We start from the raw sequence: 27,970 nt of genomic DNA, 5'->3' as shown, positions 1-27,970 counted from the left end.
AAGAGGTTTTTGCAAATTTCATAATTTTTTGGGTCATAAAACCTCACAATGTGTTCTTTTCAGGGATCTGGTTCAAAAGGCTTTGAAAGATGGAAGGCTGAAGTTTGGAGAGAAATCCGGACACAAGATGAAAATTGACGAAGATCCACTACAAATATCTGATGCTTCCTATGTGGAACCGGTCGAATGCTTGATGATCGATGCCATGGACTTATCAGGAGGCGCTCAATTAGTTTCTATTCCAGAGAATGAGTACTATGAGAAAATGAAAGTAGTATATCCTGGGGCTGAAGAGGAACTGATTGATTTTCTACAAAGGTGTAAGCTTAACAAGTCTGAGGTGATGCTTTGCCCAAGGTGTAGTGCTGTATTCGACAAGAAGGCTACTGAGGGCCTCAACAAGTTTATACCATTCAGAAGAAACAAAGAGAATTGGCCAAATTCAAGGCCAATGAAAAAACAGAACATGGCGCATGCTAAACCAATACATCAAAGGTTGGGCAACCCAAATACTTTTGTGCCATCCAACAAATCACCAATGAACAAATGGGTTCATGGTCCTGCATCCAACTTTGTCAGAAATTCTGTTGACAAAGGAAGTTCGAGTCATTCTGTCGATTCGAAGAAGTATGTTTACAGAAACAATTACAAGGGAAAGAATCCCATGACCCGCACACAATGGCGTAGGCATCAGCGCCAACAAAGGCTCTCCCTTCAAGAGGCTCAAAAGACTGAAGACAATAAAGGAAAACAGGTTGTCGAAGTAGCTAGAAGGCCTCTGAAAGAAAGATTGACTCAACCAGAGGATGATCAAAAGGTTGAAAATGAGTTTGAAGGAGAGAACATGGAAGATGAGGATCTCCTCGATTCAGATCCCGAGTTTGATGTGCTGGTGAACGTAGTTTCGATTCTCCCTGCTGAATATGACGTGTGGTCAGAAGTGACTGAAGGGGAGGATGAATTCGATGAGTCTGAATTGGCTTTACACAGGCCAATGTGTTATTATGTAATGAATAATGGCTGCTTAGAGGAACAAATGGCCAATTTTGAGAGGCCAACTGAGGGAATGAAGAATCATTTGAAACCCCTCTTTATTCAGGCCAAAGTAAACAATGTGGGGGTCAACAAAGTGTTGATCGATGGAGGAGCAGCAGTAAACCTGATGCCAGAATTCATGATTACCAAGATTGGTAAATTCTCTACTGACTTGCACCCCCACAACATCGTTCTTTCGAATTACGAAGGTGAGACTGGTTTCTCGCTGGGGGCAATTCAAGTCGATGTGGCAGTTGGCAGCACTGTTAGGCCAACTTTGTTTTTGGTTGTAGCATCAAAGGCCAATTATAATCTGCTTCTAGGAAGGGAGTGGATACATGGTGTTGGAGCAGTGCCCTCAACTCTCCATCAGAGAGTGAGTATTTGGAGAGATGATGGTGTGGTAGAAAATATCGAAGCCGATCAAAGTTATTTTAGGGCTGAAACACACCACATAACCAGGCATTCATTTGATAAGAAATTGGCGAATATATCGCCATGCACTGAACAGGGATATGCCTATGCCCCTGCTGATAATGTCTACCATTCTGTCAAATTGGATCCAACTCATGGATTCATTTGGGAGAGAGAGGAGATAGATGAAGGTCCACATGTGGATGAAGGCAAAGTCCGCCCAACTGGGTGGGACCTTGAGGAGTACTGCGATGACTAAGCCCAATGCTTGGGCCAAGATTTCGGCTTATATGGCCGAAAACAAGATAAAGATGGCTTTGGAAGCCACCATGCTGCAAGAAAATATGGCTGTCGAAGCCAACAACTGTGAAGATGGCAAATTATTGCCAATAACTCAAAAATTGGACTGCGTCTATGATGAAGAACCATTAGGATTTGAAAAGGATCCTTCCAGTTCCAATCAAAAGATGCAGGCCCAAGACCCTTTGGAGGAAATAGATATTGGAGATGGCTCTATCAAAAGGCCAACATACATAAGTGCCAATATCCCAAAGGACTTGCGTGATGAACTGGTTGAACTCCTTAAAGAGTTCAAGGATTGTTTTGCTTGGGATTACAATGAAATGCCAGGTTTAGACAGAAATTTGGTCGAACATAGATTACCCATTCGACCAGACAAGAAACCAGTTAAACAAGCACCAAGAAGATTCGCACCAGAAATCCTATCTAAGATCAAGGAGGAAATTGAAAGGCTGCTGAGAAGCAAGTTCATCCGGACTGCCAGGTATGTCGAATGGTTAGCAAATATAGTTCCTGTCATTAAGAAAAATGGTTCTCTTAGAATATGTATAGATTTTAGGGACTTAAATAATGCTACCCCCAAAGATGAATATTCGATGCCTGTAGCAGAAATGTTAATAGATTCAGCAGCAGGCTTCGAATATCTTAGCATGTTAGATGGATATTCTGGATATAACCAAATTTTTATCGCCGAGGAAGATGTGGCAAAAACAGCTTTTCGGTGCCCAGGGGCTTTGGGTACCTATGAATGGGTCGTAATGCCATTTGGATTGAAAAATGCTGGAGCCACATACCAAAGAGCAATGAACTCAATTTTCCATGATTTTATAGATACTTTTATGCAAGTATATATTGATGACATTATTGTTAAATCGTCGTCACAAAATGATCATTTGGTTTGCTTGAAAAAGTCATTCGAAAGGATGAGAAAATATGGATTGAAAATGAATCCATTGAAATGTGCTTTTTGTGTGCATGCAGGAGATTTCCTTGGATTTGTGGTGCGTAAAAAAGGCATTGAGATAAACCAAAACAAGACAAAAGCGATTTTGGAGACTAACCCTCCAACAAACAAAAAGCAACTTCAATCCTTGTTAGGAAAGATCAACTTTCTGAGAAGATTCATTTCGAATCTAAGTGGTAAAGCTCAAGCTTTTTCACCATTGCTTCGACTCAAGAAAGAGGATGTTTTTACTTGGGGGCAGGATCAGCAAGAAGCATTCGATGCAATCAAAAGATACTTGTCTAATCCTCCAACTCTGATGCCACCAATTAGAAATAAGTTTATGAAGTTGTATATTTCAGCATCTGATATCACATTAGGTAGCATGTTAGCCCAAGAGGACGAAAATGGCGAAGAAAAGGCCATTTATTATCTAAGTAGAGTCCTTAATGATGTTGAAACTAGATATAGTAGTATTGAAAAGCTTTGTCTCTGTTTGTACTTTTCTTGTATGAAATTGAAGCATTATATAAAGCCTATTGATGTTTATGTTTATTCTCATTATGATGTTATTAAACATATGTTGCTAAAACCAATTTTACATAGTCGAATTGGGAGATGGGCTTTAGCTCTTTCTGAATATTCACTTTCATACAAACCTTTGAAAGCAATTAAAGGCCAAATAGTGGCTGACTTCATTGTTGATCATTCAGCAATCGAATCACCTCAAAATTACATTGCTCTAGAACCATGGACTCTGTATTTCGATGGGTCTGGACATCAACATGGTACTGGGATAGGTATTTTGATAATTTCCCCACAAAAGATTCCTACTAAGTTCAAATACAGGATTAATGGTATTTGTTCGAACAATGAGGCTGAATATGAGGCTTTGATAGCAGGATTAGAAATATTATTAAGCCTGGGGGCAAGAGACATTAAAATAAAAGGTGATTCAGAACTAGTTTTGAAACAACTGACCAAAGAATACAAATGTATCAAAGAGCATTTAATTCGTTATTTTGTCATAGCAAATGCGTTACTAAAACGTTTCGATTCGATTGACATTGAACATGTCCCTCGAATAGAAAATCAAGAAGCTAATGACTTAGCCCAGATTGCTTCAGGATACAAAGTGTCCAAAGCAAAGCTAGAACAATTAATAGAAATCAAAGAAAAATTGATTTCTAATGAGCCAATGCAATTGGAATTGTCAATACCAAAACTTGAGGGGGCAGAGATGTCACCAAATGACATAAATAATTCTGATAAAGAAATGAATTATGATGAACTCCAAATTTTGGTCATTGACAATTTAATAGATGGTGATTGGAGAAAACCAATTGTAGAATATTTGGAAAATCCAATCGGGAGTGCTCCTCGAAAGATCAAATACAGGGCATCAAATTATGTGATCATTGGTAATGAATTGTTTAAAAAGACCCTCGAAGGAGTACTATTGAAATGCCTTAGTGAGAATGAGGCCTACATAGCAATATCTGATGTTCATAGTGGGGCTTGTGGTTCTCACCAATCAGGCCATAAGATGAAATGGCTTTTAGTTCGACAAGGCATGTACTGGCCATCTATGTTGAAAGATTGCATAGATTTTGCTAAAGGTTGTCAAGACTGTCGAAAACATGCAGGAATCCAACATGTACCTGCAAGTGAATTACATTCGATAATAAAACCTTGGCCATTTAGAGGTTGGGCATTGGATTTAATTGGTGAAATAAAACCAGCATCATCAAAAAATCAAAAGTACATAATAGTTGGTGTTGATTATTTTACCAAATGGATCGAAGCTATACCTTTGCCCAATGTTGATCAAGAAGAAGTTATAAGTTTTATCCAAAACCACATTATTTACAGGTTTGGAATCCCTGAAACCATCACAACTGATCAAGGTTCAGTGTTTACTGGTCGAAAGATGCAAGAATTCGCCAGGCAAACAGGGTTTAAACTTTTGACTTCGACACCTTATTATGCACAAGCAAATGGTCAAGTAGAAGCTGCCAATAAAATTATTATTGGATTAATTAGAAAACATATTGCTCAAAAGCCAAGAAATTGGAACAAGACTTTAAATCAAGTCTTATGGGCGTGTAGAAATTCCCCTAAAGAATCAACAAATTCTACTCCATTTCGACTAACGTATGGTCATGATGCTGTGTTACCAGTAGAAATTTATGTGCAATCTATCAGAATTCAAAGACAAATGGAGATACCAACTGATCATTATTGGAGTATGATGTTCGATGAATTGGTTGATTTAGACGAAGAAAGGCTAAGAGCGCTTGATACTTTAAGCAGACAAAAAGAAAGAGTAGCAAAGGCCTATAATAAGAAGGTTAAATCAAAAACCTTTGACGTGGGGAATTTAGTTTGGAAAGTTATTTTGCCTATGGACAAAAAAGATAGAGTTTTAGGCAAATGGTCTCCAAATTGGGAAGGACCTTTTAAAATAATACAAGTATTTTCGAATGGTGCATATGAAATAGAAGAATTGACTTCAGAAAAGCGAACCTTGAATATAAATGGTAAGTATTTGAAAAAATATAAACCAACACTTTTAGAAGTTAATATTAGCACAGAATAAATATTCGAAACGAAATTGAAATGGCATAAACGAAGTAAAAGTGCCATAAAAGGCAATTGTCAAGGTTACAAACCAAATAAAACAAAACCAGATAATTGTTCGAGAAATAAAAACAAAACATCAAAAGAAAATCTAAGACAAACACTTAGATTTGAAATCAGCATAATGGTCCTTAATAAGGCCAACTTCGACAGTCTGGATCTTGATTGCATCCTCGAGAGATTTGATCTCTTCTTTGATCACAGTGGCAGCACTGAAGTGGGAAATACCTTCCTTCGCAGCTTCGCGAATAGATTCATGAGTGGTGGCAGCAACAGCTTCTTCAATCTTTACACGCTTTGCTTTCTCTTCAAGAATCTTTTTCTCTCGATCAGCAATCTCAGCTCGAAAAGAATCTATTTCTGCCTCCCACTTGGAAATATTGTTGGTACATTCTTGAATCCCAAGACCTGGTTGCTGAACTTGTGCTTTCATTTGGTCAACTTTTGATTGAGCAGCCATGGCCTTCTCAAATAATGCATCATAAGCAGCCTGTTGACCAACAAGTTTCTGAGAGTTGCGTTTCAGGTTTTGCACTGTGGTAGCAAACTGGTCCAAGATCGATTCGAGCTGGATAACTTTTCTCAAGGTTTCGAGGTCAGTTTGAGGATTGTGCAACTTGTTCAAAAAGGACTTGTGCTTGAAAGCATTAGCAGGGTGTTCCTCAACTGATGCCAAGATGTCTCCATTGATGAAATCCGTATATAGCTTTGAAATCAGAGAGTCTTGTCGAACAGAAGAATTGATTTCTGAGTCTGAAGCAGTTGAATTACTAGGTCCACTCGAACTTACGGGATCAGTAGTTGTTTTAGAAATCAGAAGTTTTAGAGCAGCTTCAGGATCATGAATTTGCAAGGAAATGAATTCTTCTTCAGCGAGCCCTAGGCTGGCTGACAGCTTCGATGTCGAAGTTTCAGGTAGCAATTCTGATCCACCAGCCTCTGCTTCCTTTATGGCTTCAGAATCAAAGTCTTCTTCCTCTAAGGAAGATTCATCAGCATCGACCTCGACTGTTGGATTTTCGTTCCATTCCTTGAAAGGAGAAGTCTTGTTATCAATCTCTGCAGACATAGGAGGCTCTGATTGATCTTGACTAGGCTCTGGTATGACTTTTTCAGAAATAGTGGTCTCACTATCTTTGAGAGTATCACCACTAGACTTGTTCGATAGGATGTCCTGAAAAACAGAATCGAATATGAGGGAATATAACTTTACTTATTATAAATCAGAAAATGCAAGTAAAGTAGTACAAGTACCTCTGGATTGTTGTCTTGCTGGGGCATGTTGTCCGATTCTTTGAGTGTAGCATCAGGCATAGCAGCATCTTCTTGAACTTCAGCGTCAGGGATAGGCTCTTGTTGTTCATTCGAGATCGAAGGAGATTTAAGGTTGGTTGCAGAAGGATCACTTGAGGACTTTGATTTTTTATGTTTTTTATCCCGGGTTCGATCCTCTGAATTTTTCTTTCCTTCTTTCTTCTTTTCCTCTTTCCTCTTCGCTTTCCTTTCCTGCTTCTCTCTCTTTTCTTTCATCTTCTTTTCTTTCTCTTCAGTAGAAAGATTATCAGAGGTAGTTTCTGGGATATTTGTTTCAATAATCACAGAAGGCTGGCCCCTCTTTCTCTGGAAACTTTGTTCTTCTTCTTCCTGCAAATAGAAGTCGAAACAAGAAGTATTCGAATTAAGGGATTTGAGTTGAGAGGAACTTTGGAAATAATTTAGAAAAAACTTATACCTCTTCTTCGTCACTGACGACTATTGTGTTAGGTTTTGGCTTCTTCGATGGGCCAGTCTCAGTGGAAGGGACGTTGGTTGGTCTTTTACGTGCCTAGAAGAAGTGGTTTAGAAAAGTAAAGATTTAACTTAGAATGTTTCGAAGGAAAACAAGTTTCGATTCAATATGTACCTTAGAAGGCTCTTCAGACTCAACTGCCTTCGATGTTGTTTTTTCTTTAACTGTCTTAGCAGATTCTGCAGCTTGTTTTTTGGTAACTAGGAAACATAAGCAAAAGTTTAAATCGAAACAATATGGGAATATTTGGTAAAAGAAAGTGCATATATAGACAAGTTACCTGTAGTCTTGACTTGCTGTTCGATTCTCTTTATCTGAGGTCGAGTAAACCCACTCTCCAACCTCGAGATAAGCACTGCATCTCCTAGGTGTTTGCTGTCGAAATATCGCCTCCACCAGTTGGCAAACTCTTGTGTACAGTAGTAAGAAAGGTTGAAGTCAAATGGCTCGAAGCCATAAACGTTATCACGACTAATCTTCATGTACCTTTCATACAAAGTGGAAGTCACAGTTGTCCCGAGCACGATGTTTTTCTTCCTTATATACATGCTCTTTGGTCGAAGCTGTGAAAAGCCAAACTGTCTAGAAACCAAGTTCGGTTGATACCCAATTAATGCATATTCAGAAGATAGGGTACCAATTCGAATTGACAGGATGGTAGGATCTAAATATGTTGTCCAGGTTTCATTTATTTCCTCCTCATCATTAGGATTCAACACTGGTATCTCTTTGACGAACCAGGAGGGGCCAATGGTTCTCTTCACAAATGGAGCGTGTTCAGGCTTGAAGTGGTCGATGGCTAAGAAAATTTTCATGTACTTCATGAATAGCTGTTGAGAGTTCTGTTCAAGGGGATTAGGTTGAAGCCTTATTAAGCGAGTACCTTCGATTTTCCTTTTAGCTATCGAAGCGTGATGTTCAGTGGGAATGAACAAACCAAGTTCTTTTTCAAAGGTGGCATTTAACCACAACTGTAATAGCCACATTGGCCCAGCAGCTTGAAAACATCCATCTGGCGCAGCTTTCTTCGATTTCGACTTGGCAGGAACTAAACCTTTCAGGTTATCACAAACTTCCCCAATCGACTCATACAGGGTTGCCAGCAGAAGGCGTCCTAAGGCAAAATGGCATCCTTCATGTATTTGTACAGCCATAGGTATAAATTTCCTAGCAATTTGGAGAGATCGAGAACAAAATACATAATGGGATAGCCATAGAGTGAGAAAGGCCACATGTTCTTCATCTGAGACTTCTTCATTCTCAGGTCCTGAATGTTTGAGGATAAAGGCAGAAAAGGCGTTTTCTTTGTAGTTTAAAGTGATGTTATCACTAACATCATCAGGGCTGTAAGTTTTGCCAGTGGGTCTTAACCCTGTGATAGCTGACACATCGAACAAGGTAGGTGTCATCATACCACTTTTAAAATGAAAGGTGTTGGTAGATTTTTCAAAGAAATGCATCGCAGCAATGAGCATTTCAGGTTGGTATTTGGGTCCTATCCTAGAAAACTGTATTAACTCAAAGATTCCGTAATCTTTCCAGAATTTACCAAAGGATTGCTCTATTCGATCAAGCCAAGTAAGGTAAAGGCTATTTCCGTAATAAGGATGGGATCGAAAGGGTTTATAATTTGTCAGCATATATTCAAAGTTATAGGGTTTGCTATCAAAGATTCTAGGCTCGCAGGTTTCGAGACATGGAAATATCTCGTCTACTTCCCTAGTCAAATTCATATCATCTGGAATCGGACCACCAAAAGCATAAACATTGTTATCAATAGCAAAGGGAATCATTACCTGACTCTCCCAGATTTCTCGGTGTTCTTTGCTGCCTTTGGGTTCTGGAACATACTTCGTTCCATCATCAGCAACGGAGAAACCGCTCCATTTTCCAGCAAAAGGAACTTGAAACTTATTAGATGAAGACGCCATGAAAGTTCTTGGGAAAACGAAGGAAAAGATGTAGATCTGAGATCTTGAAAGATGCGAACTGAAGAAGGTGATCAAAGATCCGGTAAGTTCAAATTTGTTTTGAATCTTTGATGTTTCAAGATTTGGAGAAAGATTTTAAGAGATTTTGGAGCGTGAAAAGCTTTGAAAGAAGTTGGAAAGGTTTCAACTGAAGTGACAGAGCTCTATTTATAGGCAATCTTGGATTAAGACAAAATTTAATTAAAAAGATAAATGCTGAAAAAGCGCTTTTTGTCTATTCCGATTCAACTTCTCAGGCTGACGCGTGTCCCACTACTCAAAAGGATGCAGAACGTGACAGTTTTGAAAGAAGTGAAACGGTTATCTTCTTAAATACCATGACATCATCAAATCGAAAGAAAAGGAATGGCATTTGGAAAGAGGTACTTTGAAAAAATGCCAATCTCTTATTTCATTCGAGTCATTCAAATCGAAATAGGCATTTTTGGGGGCAATTTGTTATCCCATATTTTAGCTCAAGGTAAAATATGTTATAATCTCCAGTTCCAAAGACATTTATTGCTATAAAAAACCTGTTGAGATGGCTTTAGGTAGCCTTAGTCTTTAATGTCTTCAAGAACAAGAGAATCCTAATGGAAAAGCTTCATAGCTCGAGACTGAAAGAATCTTTCGATGGAAGCCAATGAATCGAAGTAGTCAAGAATTGTGGACTTAGAGCAATTTTTATCATTTAAGGGTGATTCGACTTCGACGGTTACAACGGTTTACAGGCCTTGGTTCATTTCAAATGCAAAGGACGCGTGACTGAAGTTTAGTAGTTTAACGTTAGGATAGACGTTGCTTAATTTTCTATAAATAGAAGTATATGTAGTCGAAGTAGGGGTCACAATTCATTTACACAAAATCTCAAACACTCAAAGTATCCATGTTAAAGCGAGAAACGAGTTATTCGAGAAAGATGTATGAATCGGTGAACCTTTACATTTTCTTTGTAACTTTTACATTCTAAATGCAAATTTACTTTTTCATAAGTCTTTATTTTCTTAAAGCGTTTACCAATTCTGCTTTTTATTGGTTCCCTCGTTCGAGTGAACTTGCTTTAATTGCATTTAACATATGTTTCAGAAATTAAACATATTGTTCTTTTATAAAATAAGGATGTCTTCAAAAATAAACTTCCAAGTTTCCTTTAACAAAATGCATAAACAATTGTCCCGAGATTTACTAGTTGATCTCTCAAGTAATTAATTTAAACTAGCGGTTGTTTACCAAAAATCAGTGTAAACAACTATTAATTCAATTCACTTGGATATTTCCAGATTTAATCCTGGTGATGCCAGTATTGTGTACCAAGGAAGGATCTGCAACACTTCGTGATGGACAAGTTAATTTCAATATTAATTAATCGTGTGTATTCGTGTTCAAGTTGGAACTTGGAAGGGTTGTGTTGTGTATGCCAATAAGGTATTACTATGGGACTCGAGCACAAGTCAACTTACAGACTTCAAAACTCTATACACTTTTATCATCGATACTGAAGATGTGTCCAGATATGGACATGGACTTGCTTTTTTTCCTTGCTCCGGTTGGAACTGAAATTCCACCAAATTCTTGTGGTGGTTTTCTTGGCCTGTTCAACACCACTACTATGGATTCATCTAATAACCAAATAACTTCTCTACAGACAGGAAGTTAGGTCAAGGTGGTTTTGGAGCTGTTTATAAAGGTTATGTTTTTTATCTAGATTTACCAGTTGCAGTGAAAAAATATGTGAGTACAGGCAGGGCTAGTAAAGAGTCAGATGTGTATAGTTTTGGTATAGTTGTACGTCTTGGAAATCACCACTGGAATTTGAAAAAGGATTATGATGAAAAACAAGTAGAGTGTTTGATGATTGTTGGACATTGGTGTGCTCACCCTGATGTTAATCTATTAGACAAGCAATTCAAGTGCTTAATTTTGAGGTTGCCATGCCAAATTTGCCACCAAAGAGGCCTGTTGCAACCTATCATGCTCCTCCGCATTTGTAAGCTTTGTTAATTGATACTTAGTCAATGATTTCATTTAGGCATCCCATATTTGCTCCTCCGCATTTGTAAGCTTTGTTAATTGATACTACTCAGTTGTATTTGAATCCTAACAAATATAATCCGATCGTGAATAAATGGATCGATTGACTCATGTCACATAAATTTATTTTTACTTCATCAAATGACGGATTCGTTGTATTTTGTTTGTATCAAACAAGAAATTTTTGTTCAAAGTTAAATGAAATAGTAAAACAAAATGATGCTTTTTTGGTTCAATCCTCTCTCCTTTTTCTCAAGGGTGGAAAACAAAAATAGTTTAAGTGAGAGAAAAATAAATAAATAATTGAGATTGATGCCAGATGAAAGGCATGAGAGAATCCAAATTCGTATCAGTTCCGATTAAGAAACACTTTAAAAAAGTTGTCTTTGTATTGGATCCGCTCTTCCTCTTCTGTTAGCAAAAGATTCTTAAAGCATTTATTTATTAAGATAATTACATTTTTTTTCTAAGAGTAGTACTAATGGAACTCAAACTCAATACCTTTTATGAATTCGAAATTTGTCTTCTACCACTCAACTAAAGTCTTAGATTTAGATTGTGCAACTTTAGTCCTACAATTTTTTGAGACGATATTGGTCCCTTTCATTCTCCCTTTGCAATTTCAGTCTCTGACTTCAATTTCTGTCGTTTTTAAATGCACTCTTATTTCTATGTTGGCTTTTGTTTATTTTATTAAAAAAAAATATGAAAAGAAGTATTCGAAGGAGAGAATGCAAAACATTTTCGTTTGTTGTCAAATATCAAAGGTAACCATAATTTCTCAAAAACAAAGTGGAGACTAAAATCGCAGTACCATAGAAATAGGGGTGGCAAATTGATCCGTTTGACTGTTTATTCATTCATTTTATTTTATTCATTAACTTATCCATTTAATCCATCCATAAATAAAATAAAAAAGTTTAAATGCAGTTTTGGTTTTCCTATTTTTAATTTTTTGAAATTTTGTTCCCTATTTTAAAAACTAACTTTTTGGTCCCCCTATTACAATTTTTTACTTTAAGTCCCCCACTCAAATTGGGAGTCAAATATTTTAATGATGTGGCAAGGTTAATTATTATGTAACAAATAACATGTGGATTAAACAATTACACATGTCATTATTATTTAATTCAATTTCAATAATGAATATATTACAAAATATTTAATGTATTATATAATAGGTTTATTGAGGTAAACAACATTTTAATGAATGTAAATATTTTATAATATTTTTAAAAAATAAAATTAAATAATAATGGCACATGTACTTTGATTTATCTCCATGTCATTTGCCACGTCATAATTAATTTGACCACATCATTAAAATTGACTCCAAATTAAAGTGGGGGATCAAAATTAAAAAAATTGAAATATGGGGACAAAAAAATTTAATTTTAAAATAGAGGACTAAAACTTTAAAAAATTGAAAATAGGGGGACCACACCCCTACCTCCATTTTATGATTTAAAACTACAAGAAGAGTAATTGGTGAAAGAGGAGGTGAAACCGGTTGAGGCATGATATCATGTGAAACTGAAATGTTGAAGTTCAACTTCATGATCAAAACAAACAAGTTCACAACACTGTAATAGGCGCAGTTTGAGCTTAACAAGCATAGAAAACTAGAGAAAATAGATAGGCGCATAGATAGAGTAAAAATATATTGACATTAATTCACACCAAAAATTTGAATGTATACAATGTAGATTACAAGCTTTATAGTCTTCTGCTTACGATCTAACCAATGGGAAGTTACAATCATAACTACACCAACTAATCCTAAGAGTTAGTTAGCCTAACAGATTGCTTGTATGACAAGTAATAAACTAACTGAATATTAACTACTGTCATTAAAAGAATCTATAATTGACTCAAGTCAGATCATTCAATATGAATCAAAAGAACATCACAACAAGACGTGAAATCAAACAACGTTGCAGAGGACGACGAACAACACAACATTGCATCTGACGACAAAATCACGACAAACCACTAAAGGAAAAACTTGATTTATACTTATTTAGACTAAAAGAAAAAAAAAGGGATGATTTTAGAACAAAAAATGAATCAACTCCAAAACCTTCTCCAAGGAGTACATGAAAAAGAGAACTTAGAAAAAGCAGATTTTCTCTCTCTAAGAAAAGCTAGAACTTTTTTTATTTTTTTAAAGAAGAAAAGTCAGGAACTTCATGTATTGATTTGCGTAATTTTCTTTTCTTCCACTTTTTTTCCTTAAAACCAAACGTAGATAACTTATAAACATATACTCCTATTTGATCAAACTTAACGGCGACTTAACATTGTATAAATAAACCTATTAATTTATTTATTTTTCTCAAAATTCTCATAATTTTATAGTTGGGTATCTAGGCGGAGCCAAGGCCCGGCCAACCCGGGCACGCCCGGGCTCAACCCAAATTTTTTGATATTTTAGGAGTTATTTTAGGACAAAATTAAAAATTTCAAGAATTAATTTAGGGCAAAAATGAAAAATATATTTTATTTAAAACTAATTTTATTTAGCCAAAACTGAGATTTTGTCCGGGCTTTAAAAGATTTCTGGCTCCGCCTATCGGTGTTGAATTACCTTCAGTGACATCACAAGACAACAAGTATCGTTATTATTGACTTTATTTTATAGCAATAGTACCTTCAGTGACATCACAAGACAACAAGTATCGTTATTATTGACTTTATTTTATAGCAATAGGAATTACATTCACTTTATTATACATCCTCTTAACATACGAGGTTATTATTTTGGAACAAAATATAAACTTTCCCACATGTATACTAAATGTTTGACTTGAAAGACCAAGAGAGAATGTCATGTGTCTCAACCAAATCCCCGGTAGAAGCAGAGAACCCAATTTGAACCTTTTCAGGAAGAAAAGTTGTCAAATCAATATTATATACTAAGCTAGATTCCCCATTCAATATTGGTCCCTTATTAAAATAAGTTACCAACACTTTCAATTTTTTGTCACTAGAATCATACTCTATGCGTGCTTTTCCTACATTTCCATCAAGAGTAAAATCACTATACCAAGGTGTATAAACCACTGACCTAATTGAATTAACATCAATTCCTATATGAGCAAATTGTGTCACAGGACTTGGATCCCATTCATTTGAAAAAGTATCAAACTCAACAAGAAGAACTTCTTTGGTATATAAAGCGGTTTCCGAGGTAAATATTCCGAGGTTTCCGCCTTCCGATTTTTTCTTGTCGGGGATTTTGAAATTTGGTGATACGATGAAGAAAGCAAAACCATCACCATAATTACTTCTACCGTTTGTGTTCACCAAAAAGGTGAACTCCGTTACAAAATCCGCAACTTTTCCGGTGGTTTTGTCGTAAATTTGAATTGGTGTTATCAATCCAAATTGGCCGGCACTATGTTTGAGTGGATAACCATAATCGTCTTTCCTTGTTAATTGTATTACCCCGTTTTTTAATGTGGCGTCGTTTGCGAAGGCGATACCTTCTTTAATAGTGTCAAGGTTAAAATTAGGGAAGTCGAAGGAAAAATCGGATTTTACATTTGTAACAAGAAAGAGTATATATATTGAGATTATTAATGCAATAGAAAAAGAGTTTTTGGTTGCAAGGAATTTTGGGATGGTAGTAATATTCATGCTTGTGTTTTTAACCAATGATGAAAATGAAAGTATGAATATATTTTGAAAATACAATTAAGGTATATATAGTGATGAGTACGTGAAAAACAATCATGCAATAACCAATTGATCCTACAAATATTGATGCTAGATTTTGGTGTGTCCCAAATAATTGGATATGCCTAGAACTAAGCTTGTTTTTTGTCTATATATATTTGTTCTTATATTTTCATTTGTGGAATTTCATGTTTGAAATTTACCTAGCAAATAATTTTGACAAGATGATAACAAGGTACTAAAAATCTATACACCTAGAAACACGATAGAAAAGTGATTCTTAACATATCTAAAAGTGTGTAAATAATTTTTTCAAAAAAAAGTGTGTAAATCTTATCGGTGTTTACCAATCATAACATTTGTTTTTTATCTTAATCCTCCGGTTTTTCAGAGAAATGGCTACAAGTGTACAATTTTATTGGGTAATAAATTTTTTTTATCGATTCCATAAAAACATATTGAATACCAAATGTATTTGTCGAAGTTGTTTAGTTAAAAATGATTGAATACTTCAAAATTTGGTATTTGATTTAAGGAAATATGAAATATAAAAGAAACGTCTTAGAATTAATAGAATTTATCATTATAACATACTTAAAAATTATGTAGCTTAATTAAGAACAATAGATTGAATTATATGATCTTGTAATTCCATGAGAAAAGGGAAGAATTGAAATTATAGAAAGTATATCATTAGACTACTTTCCATTATCAATGGTGCCAGCCAGATCATTTTGTATCATGGATCACACTTGACCTCTTCCACCGGTAAGCTGGTTAATAGATTCAATAGATCTCGCGTTTTTTGTCGGGAATGAAAACATACACCGAGCAATAGTTGAACTTGAAGTTATACTTGAAAGCTATAAATTATATAATCGACTAAGAGAGGCTAGCTATACATTAGAGGAAAAACTAATGTAATTTAATCCCAGTACATTCTCTTGTCTATAAATAAATTTATCGCATCTTTTGTTTATTTGTGCTTATGCAACAAAACCTTTTACAAACTCTCACTTAGAATTATACAAATTACTTAACGACAAAGATAATATAAATATATGATACTGATATGGTTTTTTGTGTTTTTGGTATTGCGGAATTTGGTGGGATATGATAATATAAATATACTAAAGTTCTTGTTTTATTCATCATGCTTATGGCTCTACATATAGAGCTACATAAAAAAACACTAATCCTATAATAAATTTTAAACAAATCTTAAATATTCTAAATAGAAATATAAATCATAAACCCTAATATTATATTATTTCAAATATAAATCTAAACTATATTTAAATATAAAATCTTCCAAAAAAAGATATTTAGACATTATTCCCAACAGATACCATTATTAATTTCATTATTTTATTTTAAATTGTATTTTATAGAATAAATTAGTAAATTATTTTCTTATCCTATTCTGTCGATAATCTGCCTCAATTTCAGAATAAGATTTTTAACTAAAAAGACATGATATGATAAGTTTCAAGATTAATTTATCATATTTTATGGTCTCCCCAAACACTGAATTAAGATAAGATAAGATTCAATTATCATATCATGTCTGTTATCATTTGCACCAAATGAATCCTTAAGGTATAATTGGCAAATCCAACCAACAAACTTATGTTCACATTTATTGATCGTTCCTAGGATGTATATATCAAGATTCAAGAAATTAAGATAAATAAAAGATAAAAATAATTTATAGAGCAAATTGTAATTTTGCCATGAGGGAGTACATTGACAAGGTAAAAAAGTTCTAAAGATATATATATTGTCCCTTCATTCTAAATTATAAGTTGTTTTAAAAAAATATTTAAAATTGTAAGTCAACTTTATAATATCAATAAAGTATTCAATATTACTTTTTCCGTCTGGAAGCAAGTCTTTTTGTGGTTGGGTTTTGATTACAACCAACAAGAGGGCGGATGGAAACATTTCTTGAGGTTTGGATCATTAGTGAAAACGAAGAAGGGAATGAAAGTTCGGCATTTGATTTGGTTGGCCACATCTTGGTGCATTTGGCGCATGCGGAATAATATCTTGTTTAGAGGAGAGAAGGCGGATTACTCAACTTTGGTAGATTCTATTAAATTCATTTTGTGGCTTTGGTTTAGTGGTAGAGCAGGTCGCAATGCAGATTATTTGTACTATAACTGGTGCATTAATCCTCTCTACTGTCTTCATAGTATATGAGAAGTTATCTATATTTGTATTTGTAAGGGTTTGAGTATCCATTGTACTCCTTATTAATACAAATGTTTGCTTATCAAAAAAAAATTTACTTTTTCTATTGGTGAATGCGACCAACATTCTTGTATTTACATATCGATTGATTGTTCCTATGATCGTAGATATCAATCATATGTAAATGACATTGTTTCGATCACCATTTTGCTAGTACTATCGAAAGTCAACATCAATGCATAGGAGAGATTTGCTGTTTTATTTTTTTCGTTGACCAAAAAACACTAAACTCATATTTTTTTACTAAATTAATCATGACCAGATATATAATAGTGAAGCATTACCATTCTTCATCCATATGTTAATAATAACAATTCACAAGCTTAATAGAAAACCATGCCTTTATACAACAAAAAACCCGTTTTCTTAATTCTCATTCCACTCCTCATGCTTCATCACAATTGGAATTTATCTTTCGAATTTCCAAATTTTCTTGGTCCATATACAAACGACATCCTTACCTACCAAGGTGATGCCTTTGCATCTCAAGGTACCATTCAACTTACTAAAGTAATAAATCACACAAACGTGCCAAATAGTGTTGGTAGAGCCTCTTACGCTCTTCCATTACGCCTTACCGATTCCACAAATGGTGAAGCAAGTTTTATAACCACATTCTCTTTTCTTATTGAATCAAATGGATCAAATTCCGGAGATGGAATTGCGTTTTTTATTGTACCATATAACTCATCTATTCCGGAATCTTCTGGTGGTGGGTATCTTGGTCTTTTCAATCCAAAATATGCTACAAATGCTCTTCTAAACGAAATTGTTGCCGTTGAATTTGACACGTACCCTAACCAGTGGGATCCACCCTTTGCACATGTGGGTATTGATGTAAATTCAATTGAATCAGTAAAAACGGTAAAATGGGGAATCGAGAGTGTTGAGAGCATCTTAACAACGGTGATAGTTACCGTTAGTTATGATGCTCTTATACACAAGTTAAACGTTGTTGTAAGTTATCCTGAAAATACGAGGGATGTTACTACAATTAGTCTCTCGAGTGAGGTTAATTTGAAGGCAATTATGACAACAGATTGGGCTAGCATTGGATTCTCGGGTGCCACGGGATTAGTGGACGAAACACACAAAATTCTTTCTTGGAGTTTCAGCTCTACCATGCATTATAAGTAAGAAAAGTGGAGAGAATTAATTGTAAATAAACCTTTAAATTGGTCATACAAAAATTATAAATTTGTTGAAAAGAATAATTGCAAAAGTAGCAATCTTAATCTTGTTTGTCACTTGGAAACACGCATCCTCTTACTCTGCCACATCGCCTTAGATTTAGTTATCCACTTCAGTTTTCTTTGACTGGATCTGGATTAGGACTGATTTGCTAGAAATGATCTTGAGTTTGTTGTTGTTCACATATACCGCGGATTTGACGCGGGATTTGAAAGAGTCTGTGTTTGGTCATAGTTTGTTAGGATCGCTTTGTGCTGATTCTATTTGTGCTGATTCTATTTGTGTATCACCCATTGGGTTGATATGCACTTTATTGAGGATATACTCCGTTAGGTTTTATGTCGCCTTAATTTTTATTTTACTTGTAATTTCTTTTATTTTTTTATTTTTAATTAGAGTGTCCAAACTGACTTTCTTAAAGATCCTTTGATATTAGCTATTATCTTAACTTAGCAAAAAAAAAGTCTTGTTTGTCACTAATATTGGCTAAATATATTTTTAGTCTTTATAATATTCTAAATATGTCTGTAAAATAAATAATTATTTAAAAATACACATTAACAACAAAGACTAAAACTGTGTGCATTTTAATTTATAAAAAGTTTAAAAATTCAATACATAAAAATTACAATAAAATTTAAATCATTAACGTGTGTCCAAGTGATTTTTACTATGCTTAAACTTAAAACAAGTCACAATGGAAGGGTGGCGGAGTTTTGTTCAGTGTGATTGAATTGAATTTTTTTTTTTTTGTTCAGTGCTGATTTTTACTATGCTCAATCTGAGCCTAAGAGAATGAACGCAGAGAATTAGGCTCAAGTTGAGCCTAAGAGCTAGAAATTTTATTTCACACAAAAATCTATTTGATACATAGCATAGCTTATGGCTTATATACAATGATGAGATTAAAACAAACTAACTAACAACCTATTAAAAGTAGGTATTAGTTATAACCAAGTGTGTGAAATCATTTAACTTGTGGAACAAGTAATTGATTTCTCTATATATCTTTTACGGAATTCGTTAATCATTTGAGCTCAATATCTAACCAAATACCATTTTGATCCACAATAGTACAAACTCTAACATAAAGTTCAAGTAAACTGTCATATTTTAATTTATTGTGTGATATCACGATCTCTAACAATGAATTTCACAAAGAGAAACGTTTTTAATTTATATATTGACATCTTACAATGTCAATGAAGAATTTCTTATTTATAAAAATTATATACTAATTTAAGCGATAATTACAATTTCAAACACGAAATTGTCTATCTACTTATTTTTCAAACCTTAGATAGCCCCGAACACAAAATGTTAGACCCTTTGTCCATTTACCTAAAGACCTACATAAACAAAAACGATAAAGAGTTGGAACATATAAAAATCAGCTGGCATCACTAAGACCATCCTAGCTACTTGAAAACATAAATTATTAAAACAAGAAATTGAAGAAATATTGATTTTCAAAAATTAACATTAATTTTCCCCTTGTACCTATGTAAAAATGGCGACCCTACCAAGATCAATATATTAAAATTACGCCATATGTACAAGCATTACATAGTATAGTAATTACTCTCTCCGTCCCACAATGGACCATTTTGACCATATATATTATATATATTATATATATTGTTTTGAACATATTTCTCTACTAATAAATAAAAATAAATATTAGTATATAAGGTGTTGTTGGATTCTTCTTAATGAACATTTTTAAAATATCAAATTTTTATAATTTTTACTATTATACAATTATGTGTTGGCATGCGTGAAACAGTCAACTGAGTCACTCATTGTGGGACAGAGGGAGTAGTATAATATGATTACCAAGCTAGCTTATGTTAATCACTTAATTGTTGTTAAGAAGTTTCACATCGGTTTTAAAATAATCTGAATAAAGTAGAGACAATTTTCAACTTATAAATCGATTTTGTATGGTTAAGTTAGACTTAACTCTCAATTTTAAGAATTACGTCTGCTTTTTACATAGTTTTTTTTATGCAGAAGTTGAAATTTCATTGTTTCAATCACCCCTTTTGTAAAAAAAAAAAAAAAAATCACCCTCTTCATTAATAATCTAACACATATGATGTGTATATTGAAGTTGTATATGAGATCAACATTGCTTAGATTTTTAGATTGTTGACGTATAAATGTAGGTATAAATCATTTTGCTTCTTAAAAAAACAATTTAATTGGTTTAGTATCTAGTTGTTAAAAATTTTACCTTAAGGTGAATACGTGGGATGTTCGGAGCTCAAACCCCAACTCCTCCATAATATATGCAATATCTTTATCGACTGAGCTAAACTCACGAGTATATTTGGCTTCTTCGAATTAACACATTATAATATTAATTAAGTTTCTTTAGCTGGCCATGGCCTGCCTTGTATATAACTTATTTTTTGTTAGGCTTTTTTCCCTTCCTTTATATATACATATTTTCATCTTTTATATATATCTCATAACATTGGAATTAATTCTAAGTACCAAATTTAATTAACCATGGCCTTCAATAACTCATCAGGGACTCAAATCATTTTCATCACCATCGTTTCCTTCCTTATCTTAGCTAAAAATGTAAACTCAACTTCATTCACAATCAATAATTTTGAGTCATACCAAAACATCGTTCAACTCGAAGGCAATGCCTTCATTTCAAACGGGTCCGTCTTTCTCACAAATGTCATCCCAAAGAGTGCTGGTAGAGCCTCTTACACTGGAGCAGTGCATCTTTGGGACGCAGAAACCGGCAACCTCGCAGCCTTCACTTCCGTCTTCTCTTTTGTAGTTGCACCAAATGGCCCCGGACACTTTGGAGATGGAATCGCCTTCTTCATTGCACCATTCACTTCCAACATCCCAAAAAATTCAAGTGGTGGATATCTCGGACTATTCAACGCCGAAACCGCTTTGAATTCCTACCAAAATCAAATTGTTGCTGTTGAATTCGATTCATTCGGAGGGAATCCTTGGGATCCTGTTTATCCCCATGTTGGCATTGATGTGAACTCTATTGCTTCCGTAACAACAGAGCCGTGGAGTACCGGAAGCATTTCGAATGGTTACACTGCATTTGCTTTTGTGAATTACGAACCTTTGACGAAAAATTTAAGCGTTTTTGTACAATATCCTGAAAAATATGGTGTGAATGGAAATTCAAGTAGTGTCTCCTTTGTGATTGATTTGAGGACTGTGTTACCTGAATGGGTTAGAATTGGATTTTCTGGAGCCACTGGACAATTAGTTGAATTGCACAAGATTCTTTCTTGGACCTTTAAGTCAAGTTTCTAATAATGTGGCCATTAGGGAACATGAGTTATGTATTGTATTGTATTGTATCAGAATAAACATACTTTGATATTTGTTTGTACCGAACTATATTATGTTGCTTAGTATACCGTGCAATGCAAGGTATTGAATATTAAGAGTGAATAAAAAAAATTGTGTATTAATTAAATTTATTTCAAATGATACATTCTTTTATGTGTTTGATAGGAGCAATTTTTAATTTTGGGTAGGAAAATTGTTCGAAAGGACAATATTAGAAACAAACATTTGATATTAGAACAAACATATATTATCCATGTGATGTTTTGATAGGAAGATAATCCTATTGCAATCGGATATTTGAGAGCTTATGCTTCACCAATCCAAATTACTCTATACAATTTTACAATAGGGTAGATTTTGCATTGCATTGTATATATACAAGGGAGTAGATAATGCAACCCAATTTCTCAATTTTTTAAAATTCTTTTGCTATAAAAATCCAATGTAAACATCTTCCATATCTAAAAACATTTCAGCTTCCAACAATCAAACCAGGTGGTTTATCTTAATGAAAAGACAACTCCTAACTCTATCAGGTCGCCACCATGCGATAACTTTCTTACATCGGCAGAGACGGATCCAGGAATCTATAAAACGGGGGACCGGAATAATTAAATAATAAATATTAATAAATCATAATTATAATACTTAAATATACTCAATAAAAAATGTACATCACATTGTTTATCTAAATTGTATACGACATTGATGGATAATTTTCGCAAGTGAACGAAATACCACGTAGTAATAAAAATATCGATCCACAGGGATTGTGTGATTAAACTAGTCTAATAGTGTTCATAAACATTATGCAAGAAATACACATAAATTGGGGGTATGTTGAGTGATGAATTGTTAGAAAATGTGCTTTGTGATAAATGGAAAAGCGAGGTAGAATCATCGGAATCACCTAGTATATAGCTAAATCACATGCAATCTACCGTATCATACGAATTTACTCAAGTGTTCACAACTGGATCAACAAATTAGTGAATCGCAATCTCTTGTCAAAATCCACTCTATTCGTTGTCGATACTCCCCCGATCTCTCGGGCGGAAGCTACCTACAACGAATGATATGAAAGCACGTCGATCGTTCGCTACACTCTATGTTTCAATCTCTCGACCGGAAACACTCGAGTGCTCAATGCAATTCAGTTCAGACATTAAATCAATATTCTCATACGTGACTTAACTCAAAATCATTACAACACTAATGAAGGATCATAAAGCATTAAGAGACGAATTGCATTAAGTAAACACTGTTAACAGAGTAAATCCTTACAATTAAGCAGATTACATGAGATTCATCTACATCCTAAGCTATCCTAGATCCTACCTCCACAAGGAATTTAGCTCCTCATGTTGCTTCGATCGCGTCCTAGCTTCAACTTCATGGCTTGAGAATCCATGCTATTGAGGAGCTTGAGGCTATCCTATGAAGGTCTGGATCCAACTCTGAAAGCTTCAAAACCAGAAAAGTAGATGAATGTAGCAGATTTTCCAACCCCTTTTACAGAAAATGCAGAATCCTTATATAATAATCGCAACCACGCCGCGCGCCAGATCTATCACGCCGCGCGTGGTTGCCATTTCTTCAACTACGCGGCGCGTGTAACGGTATCACGCGGCGCGTGATCGACTCTGAGGTCTCTGATCTTCAACTCTGCAATCTTCACGCCGCGCGTGGTAGCTCCACGCCCCCGGCGCAGTTGTCCTTCCTTTCTTCACGCCGCGCAGTGTCAGTGCTACGCCGCACGTGATCAAGTCAGAGAGCAATCCAATTCTGATCAAAGCTTCACGCCGCGCGTGGTCAGGCATCACGCCGCGCGTGATCAAGGTGAAAAACTTGGCTCCCTGTGATCTCCATCACGCTGCGCGTGATGGGCTACGCCCCCAGCGTAGTGAAAATAAGCAATTTCCTGCAATTTTCCTGTTTTCTTGCAAAACAAGTAATCATGCTTATGAATAGATTTCTCTTACATTTATTGCTTAAAACCTACTAAAATGCATTTAATGTTGCTAAAATAGGCATGGATTAGAGAGTGTGACGATCCGTCATCACAACCCCAAACTTAAACCTTTCCTTGTCCTCAAGGAAACAACTTTTACCTCAAGCTTTTATGTCAAGACCTTGGCATTTTTCTTAGATCCACTCGAATCATACATACGTGAGAATCACCTGATGATCAATGATCCACCTGCAAACAATGCTCAATTGCACAATCGTTCCCGCAAGGCATTTTCAAGTAATTCACACTTTTCAACCAAGGCTCTATGCTTCCATCACACTACTCACATACACTCTTCAATTAAGGTAATTCACTCAAATCAACACATCAATGCAAGTCAACAATAATTTTGCAAGTAGTCTAAGAATTCATTCGGTTCACTTTGTGCACACACTTTAGAGGTCTTTTAGGGTTATAACGTGGCTTGGCTAGGGTGGATGGTGACATTTTTGGGATAAGTAGTAGAAAAACTTGGAGCTAGATCCCCCTAAGGTCAAAAATTTTCATAAACCAAACCCCTTTTTCTTTTGAACTAAAGTGGACTAGAGAACTTTTTCAATTCATCAAATAAAGTTTTGTAATTCTTTTGAATTCAAGGCTATTACTTCTTTTTGTACTTTTTCTTTTTTTTTTTCATTCATCTCTCTTTTTTTTTTTTATTATTTTCATGTTTTCATCAATTTTCTCTTTTTCATACTTTTCTTCTATCTTACTCATGACTAAAGCCTTGCAAATTTTTGAAATTTTTCAATCAAAACTTTGTATAAGTTCTGTAGTACCCTCACCCCAAACTTTATTTGTTGCTAATTCCAAAGAGCAACCTCAAACTTAGTGGTGAGCAATGCGCATCAACCACTAATTAGGTGCCTAACCTCCAAGAAAGTCATTCTTTTTTTCATCAAAATTTTCTTAAGGTTGTGCAAAATAACATTTTCTTTTTCAGCTCAAATTGGTTAAGCAAAGGATCATTATATGTAAGGGCGGATAGAAAAGCTCAAAGGTACCAAGGAACATGCCTCGTGTGTGCTACAAAAGTACCAATCAAATAAAAAGACGACAAGCAAAATCGAGAGACAATACATGAGTGGATATCACACATAGAATGAAAATGAGTGTTTGGCTCAATACCTCTCGGTTGGGTCGAATCAAAGAGCCGGTCAAAAAGTGTGCGTTCCCTTCCTTAGCCTCTTGATCACATGAGTGCAACAAGCTATTGCACTGCAAGTTTCACAAATTACACACGGAGAAAATCATGCAATTGATACTCAAGTAACTAGAAGGAACATGCCAAAATATCGAAACAAATTCTAAAGGTAAAAACTATTCCACAATTAAACAAGACAAAGTTCAAATTCGAAGTTAACATAGTACAATCCAGCCAATTCAAAGGAACATCAAACAATTATTCATAAAGTAGCATAAGAGTGAAAGGGAAGAAAGGACCGTAAACTCATGGGTTGCCTCCCATGAAGCGCTTCTTTCTCGTCATTAGCTTGACGCTTCATCATCACAAGTTAGGGAGGATACTTCAACTTTGGTTCAACCCGGCTCCTCTTGTTCTCTTCATTCAAAGGAGCAATATTAATATCAAATAGTAATGATTTCACGCTTCCCGAATCACTCTTGAGACCTTCCCATTTGGCCTTCAAATTGGTTCTTTCCTTCTTACTAGACCGTGATGGAGATTTCTTAGAACCTTTCTTCATCGAAGATTTCAATGTTGAAGTGGAAGACTTTTGAGGATTAACAACCGGATTGGGCTCTTCTTCTTTGCCCACCTTGTACAAACAATAGATAGGAACCACACCATCCAAGTCCCATCCTAGGTCGTCATTCACTTTCTCCGCTTCTTTTAACAAGTCATTCTCTTCTAGTGGAGTGAGCAAATCACTTATGATCATGGGTTTCCTAGAGTCGCCTCCCAAAAACACATACTTCCATTTAGGAGGAAGTTCTTTCAATTCCGGTGGCTTTTTTATCGCCTTTGGCTCTTTCTCCTCTTCTAGGGGGTTATCCAAGTTTTGAAGAAAAATTTCAATCTCATGATCCCACTCTTCTTCTTTCCCATCTTTTACCACTTTCTCTAGCACTTCCACTTTGAAACATTCGGATACCACTCCACAAAATTCAAGGTCTTGGTTCTTGACCCTCTTCATCCTAGGATAAGGCATTCTAGCATATGGTGAAGGAACTTGAAACTTGGGGTCCTTCACAAGAGGTTTCTTGCCTATCTTGTGAAGGGATTTAAGAGAGGTTTTTCAAAAAATTAATCCTCTTAGCGGAACAATCCCGATGAACGGATCTTGATTAAACCATTAATCACAAATCAACGAACACAAAACCACAAGTTTATGTGTTTACCTCTTGAAGTGCAGAACCTTTGAAGTAGAAACTGTTTCTGATCACGAGCAAAGCAAAGTAGCGATGCATCTACTCAGTCCACACGAACAGAACTTCTCCGATGACCGGTGCTAGCCAATTCCACCAGAGATTCAGAGAGAACAGGGTTTAGAGAGCGGCGGCTAGGTTTCACTTTGTGAATTAGGTTAAGCTTACAAAACTTCATCACAAGGGTTCTATTTATAGAACCACTTGTGTGGTCATCAAACCAAGCACTGCACCGTACCTTACGGTGGACCGCATTTCTCTATTTTCATAAATTAAATAATAAGTCATACTTAATTATTTAATTACTAATAAGTCCTACTTATTATTTTATAAATAAGTCTTATTTATTTCTCTCATCTATCTGTCATTTGTGTGTGACCCTATAGGTTCTCGTAACGTTGGCAATAATATTAAATCACATATTTAATATTATAAACAGTGAGCGGTATCTAGCAACACATCACTGCTACCCAAGTGACGAGAATGTCATGTGATCTGACGAAACTTCTCTGTGATAACGATCGTGTGTATAATTACCCCTTTGCCCTTATATCTATATTGAACACAAGGCATAGATCGTGTCACCCTTGTATGGTTCAATATTTTATTTCTTGATCCCAGGATATACTGAACAACGAATAAGCTCAATATCTCATATTGACTTAGTTCGGCGTGGCCACGCATTTTATCAGTCATATTCCATCAAGAGGCCTACAGATATTGCTCCTGTTATGTAGGAGGGGCAAATTCCATCTAGGTCACTCATGTCCCTCAGCATGATTTGTGGAGTACCCATCAACCAACTTTATAGTCATCCTGTTACGGATAACGTTTGAATGGCAACAAGGTAATACACTCCTACATCTAGGGTACATAGTGATTTCAGGTCGAAGGGTAGTATACACCATTATCACTATGAGAATAACTTATGACACTTTTCATAACATACTATGTAGTATTCTCATGGCGGGTCAATCCAATATAAATATTACTCCTAATATTTATATCTATGTGAAGACTTGATATCTCATATCCATGACTCGTGAGATGAGGTCATCAGTCTACTCACATAATAGTCTCTATGTTTTATCGTTATCCCACATCACAGTAAAACTTGACTATGGATACTTTAAGAATAGTGTCCTTATGTTTAATGGAGTCTCACTATTAAGTCACACTTAATGTTCCATTAATTAGACTAGCTATTCTAGGGACTTTATTAGTTTCAAATAAACATAATAAAGAAATGCCTTATTATATATATTAAATATATAAATCAAAGTCATCATACAAAAGACGATTCTATCAAAATAGATTGGCTTTTAGGGCTTACTCCAACAATCTCCCACTAGCACTAAAGCCAATCAGATATTAACTCAACATCTATTGGACTAGCGTGATCATCAAGCATCTTCTATGCAAGATTTTCTATTAGTGGATAAGGAACTCTTTCCTATGTTGGTACCCGATACATCTTCCAATTTACACTTTTGATCTTCTATCAAAAGAAATAAAGTGTCAAAACTTGTATTTGAATCGTTGGTGAGATCTGGTTTTCCGCTGCTTGCAAGATTAAACCATTACCATCTTTAATGAGGTCAAGGGAATCTGCAACGTAAGGAAAACAATTTTCTGCCTCATCTTATGAGACAAACGATTCAAATCATATATTTGACCTTTGTAATAGATATATCAATCTTCTGAAGCTTGTAAGCTTACAGATTTGACATCCGAGCATAAAGTTTATTCCAGACTACAATCTGGGTATACTGTTCTTCGGTTTTGGACAATCAGTATCATTGTAACTCATTTACAATGATCATTTCCAGATCCAATCAAGAAGCCATCCTTAATCCTTTAAGATATCCATGGATATTCTTGATGGTGATCTAATGACAATCACTAGAAATAATTTGGTACATATTGTTTATGCTAATAGCATATAGTACATCTGGTCTAGTACATATCATGATATACATGATCAA

At 35.1% G+C, this 27,970-nt stretch overlaps 4 protein-coding genes across 4 annotated transcripts; 2 read left to right on the top strand and 2 right to left on the bottom strand.

Annotated features, from left to right (window-relative positions):
* Positions 1 to 5,423: 5,423 nt before the first annotated feature.
* On the bottom strand, positions 5,424 to 9,052 carry LOC123922931. Its single transcript, XM_045975587.1, has 5 exons — positions 7,402 to 9,052; positions 7,236 to 7,321; positions 7,065 to 7,157; positions 6,587 to 6,976; positions 5,424 to 6,506 (listed from the first exon to the last, which is right to left on the bottom strand). Exons 1-5 carry the CDS (start codon positions 9,050 to 9,052, stop codon positions 5,424 to 5,426), a joined length of 3,303 nt encoding a protein of 1,100 aa, XP_045831543.1.
* Positions 9,053 to 13,847: 4,795 nt separating this feature from the next.
* LOC123924170 (lectin 11-like) lies at positions 13,848 to 14,764 on the bottom strand. Its single transcript, XM_045976959.1, has one exon. The coding sequence runs from the start codon at positions 14,759 to 14,761 to the stop codon at positions 13,916 to 13,918; it is 846 nt and encodes a 281-aa protein (XP_045832915.1). The 5' UTR covers positions 14,762 to 14,764; the 3' UTR covers positions 13,848 to 13,915.
* Positions 14,765 to 17,389: 2,625 nt separating this feature from the next.
* Positions 17,390 to 18,190, top strand: LOC123922930 (lectin CPL-like). Its single transcript, XM_045975586.1, has one exon. The coding sequence runs from the start codon at positions 17,390 to 17,392 to the stop codon at positions 18,188 to 18,190; it is 801 nt and encodes a 266-aa protein (XP_045831542.1).
* Positions 18,191 to 20,758: 2,568 nt separating this feature from the next.
* On the top strand, positions 20,759 to 21,547 carry LOC123881665 (lectin 7-like). The gene has a single exon (XM_045930388.1). It carries the CDS (start codon positions 20,759 to 20,761, stop codon positions 21,545 to 21,547), a length of 789 nt encoding a protein of 262 aa, XP_045786344.1.
* The last annotated feature ends 6,423 nt before the right edge of the window (positions 21,548 to 27,970 follow it).

The sequence above is a fragment of the Trifolium pratense genome, linkage group LG4, assembly GCF_020283565.1.
Source record: "Trifolium pratense cultivar HEN17-A07 linkage group LG4, ARS_RC_1.1, whole genome shotgun sequence".
In the NCBI taxonomy this organism is placed as follows: domain Eukaryota; kingdom Viridiplantae; phylum Streptophyta; class Magnoliopsida; order Fabales; family Fabaceae; genus Trifolium; species Trifolium pratense.
The sequence above is the reverse complement of the archived record's forward strand: the minus strand, read 5'-3'. Positions and strand labels throughout refer to the sequence as shown.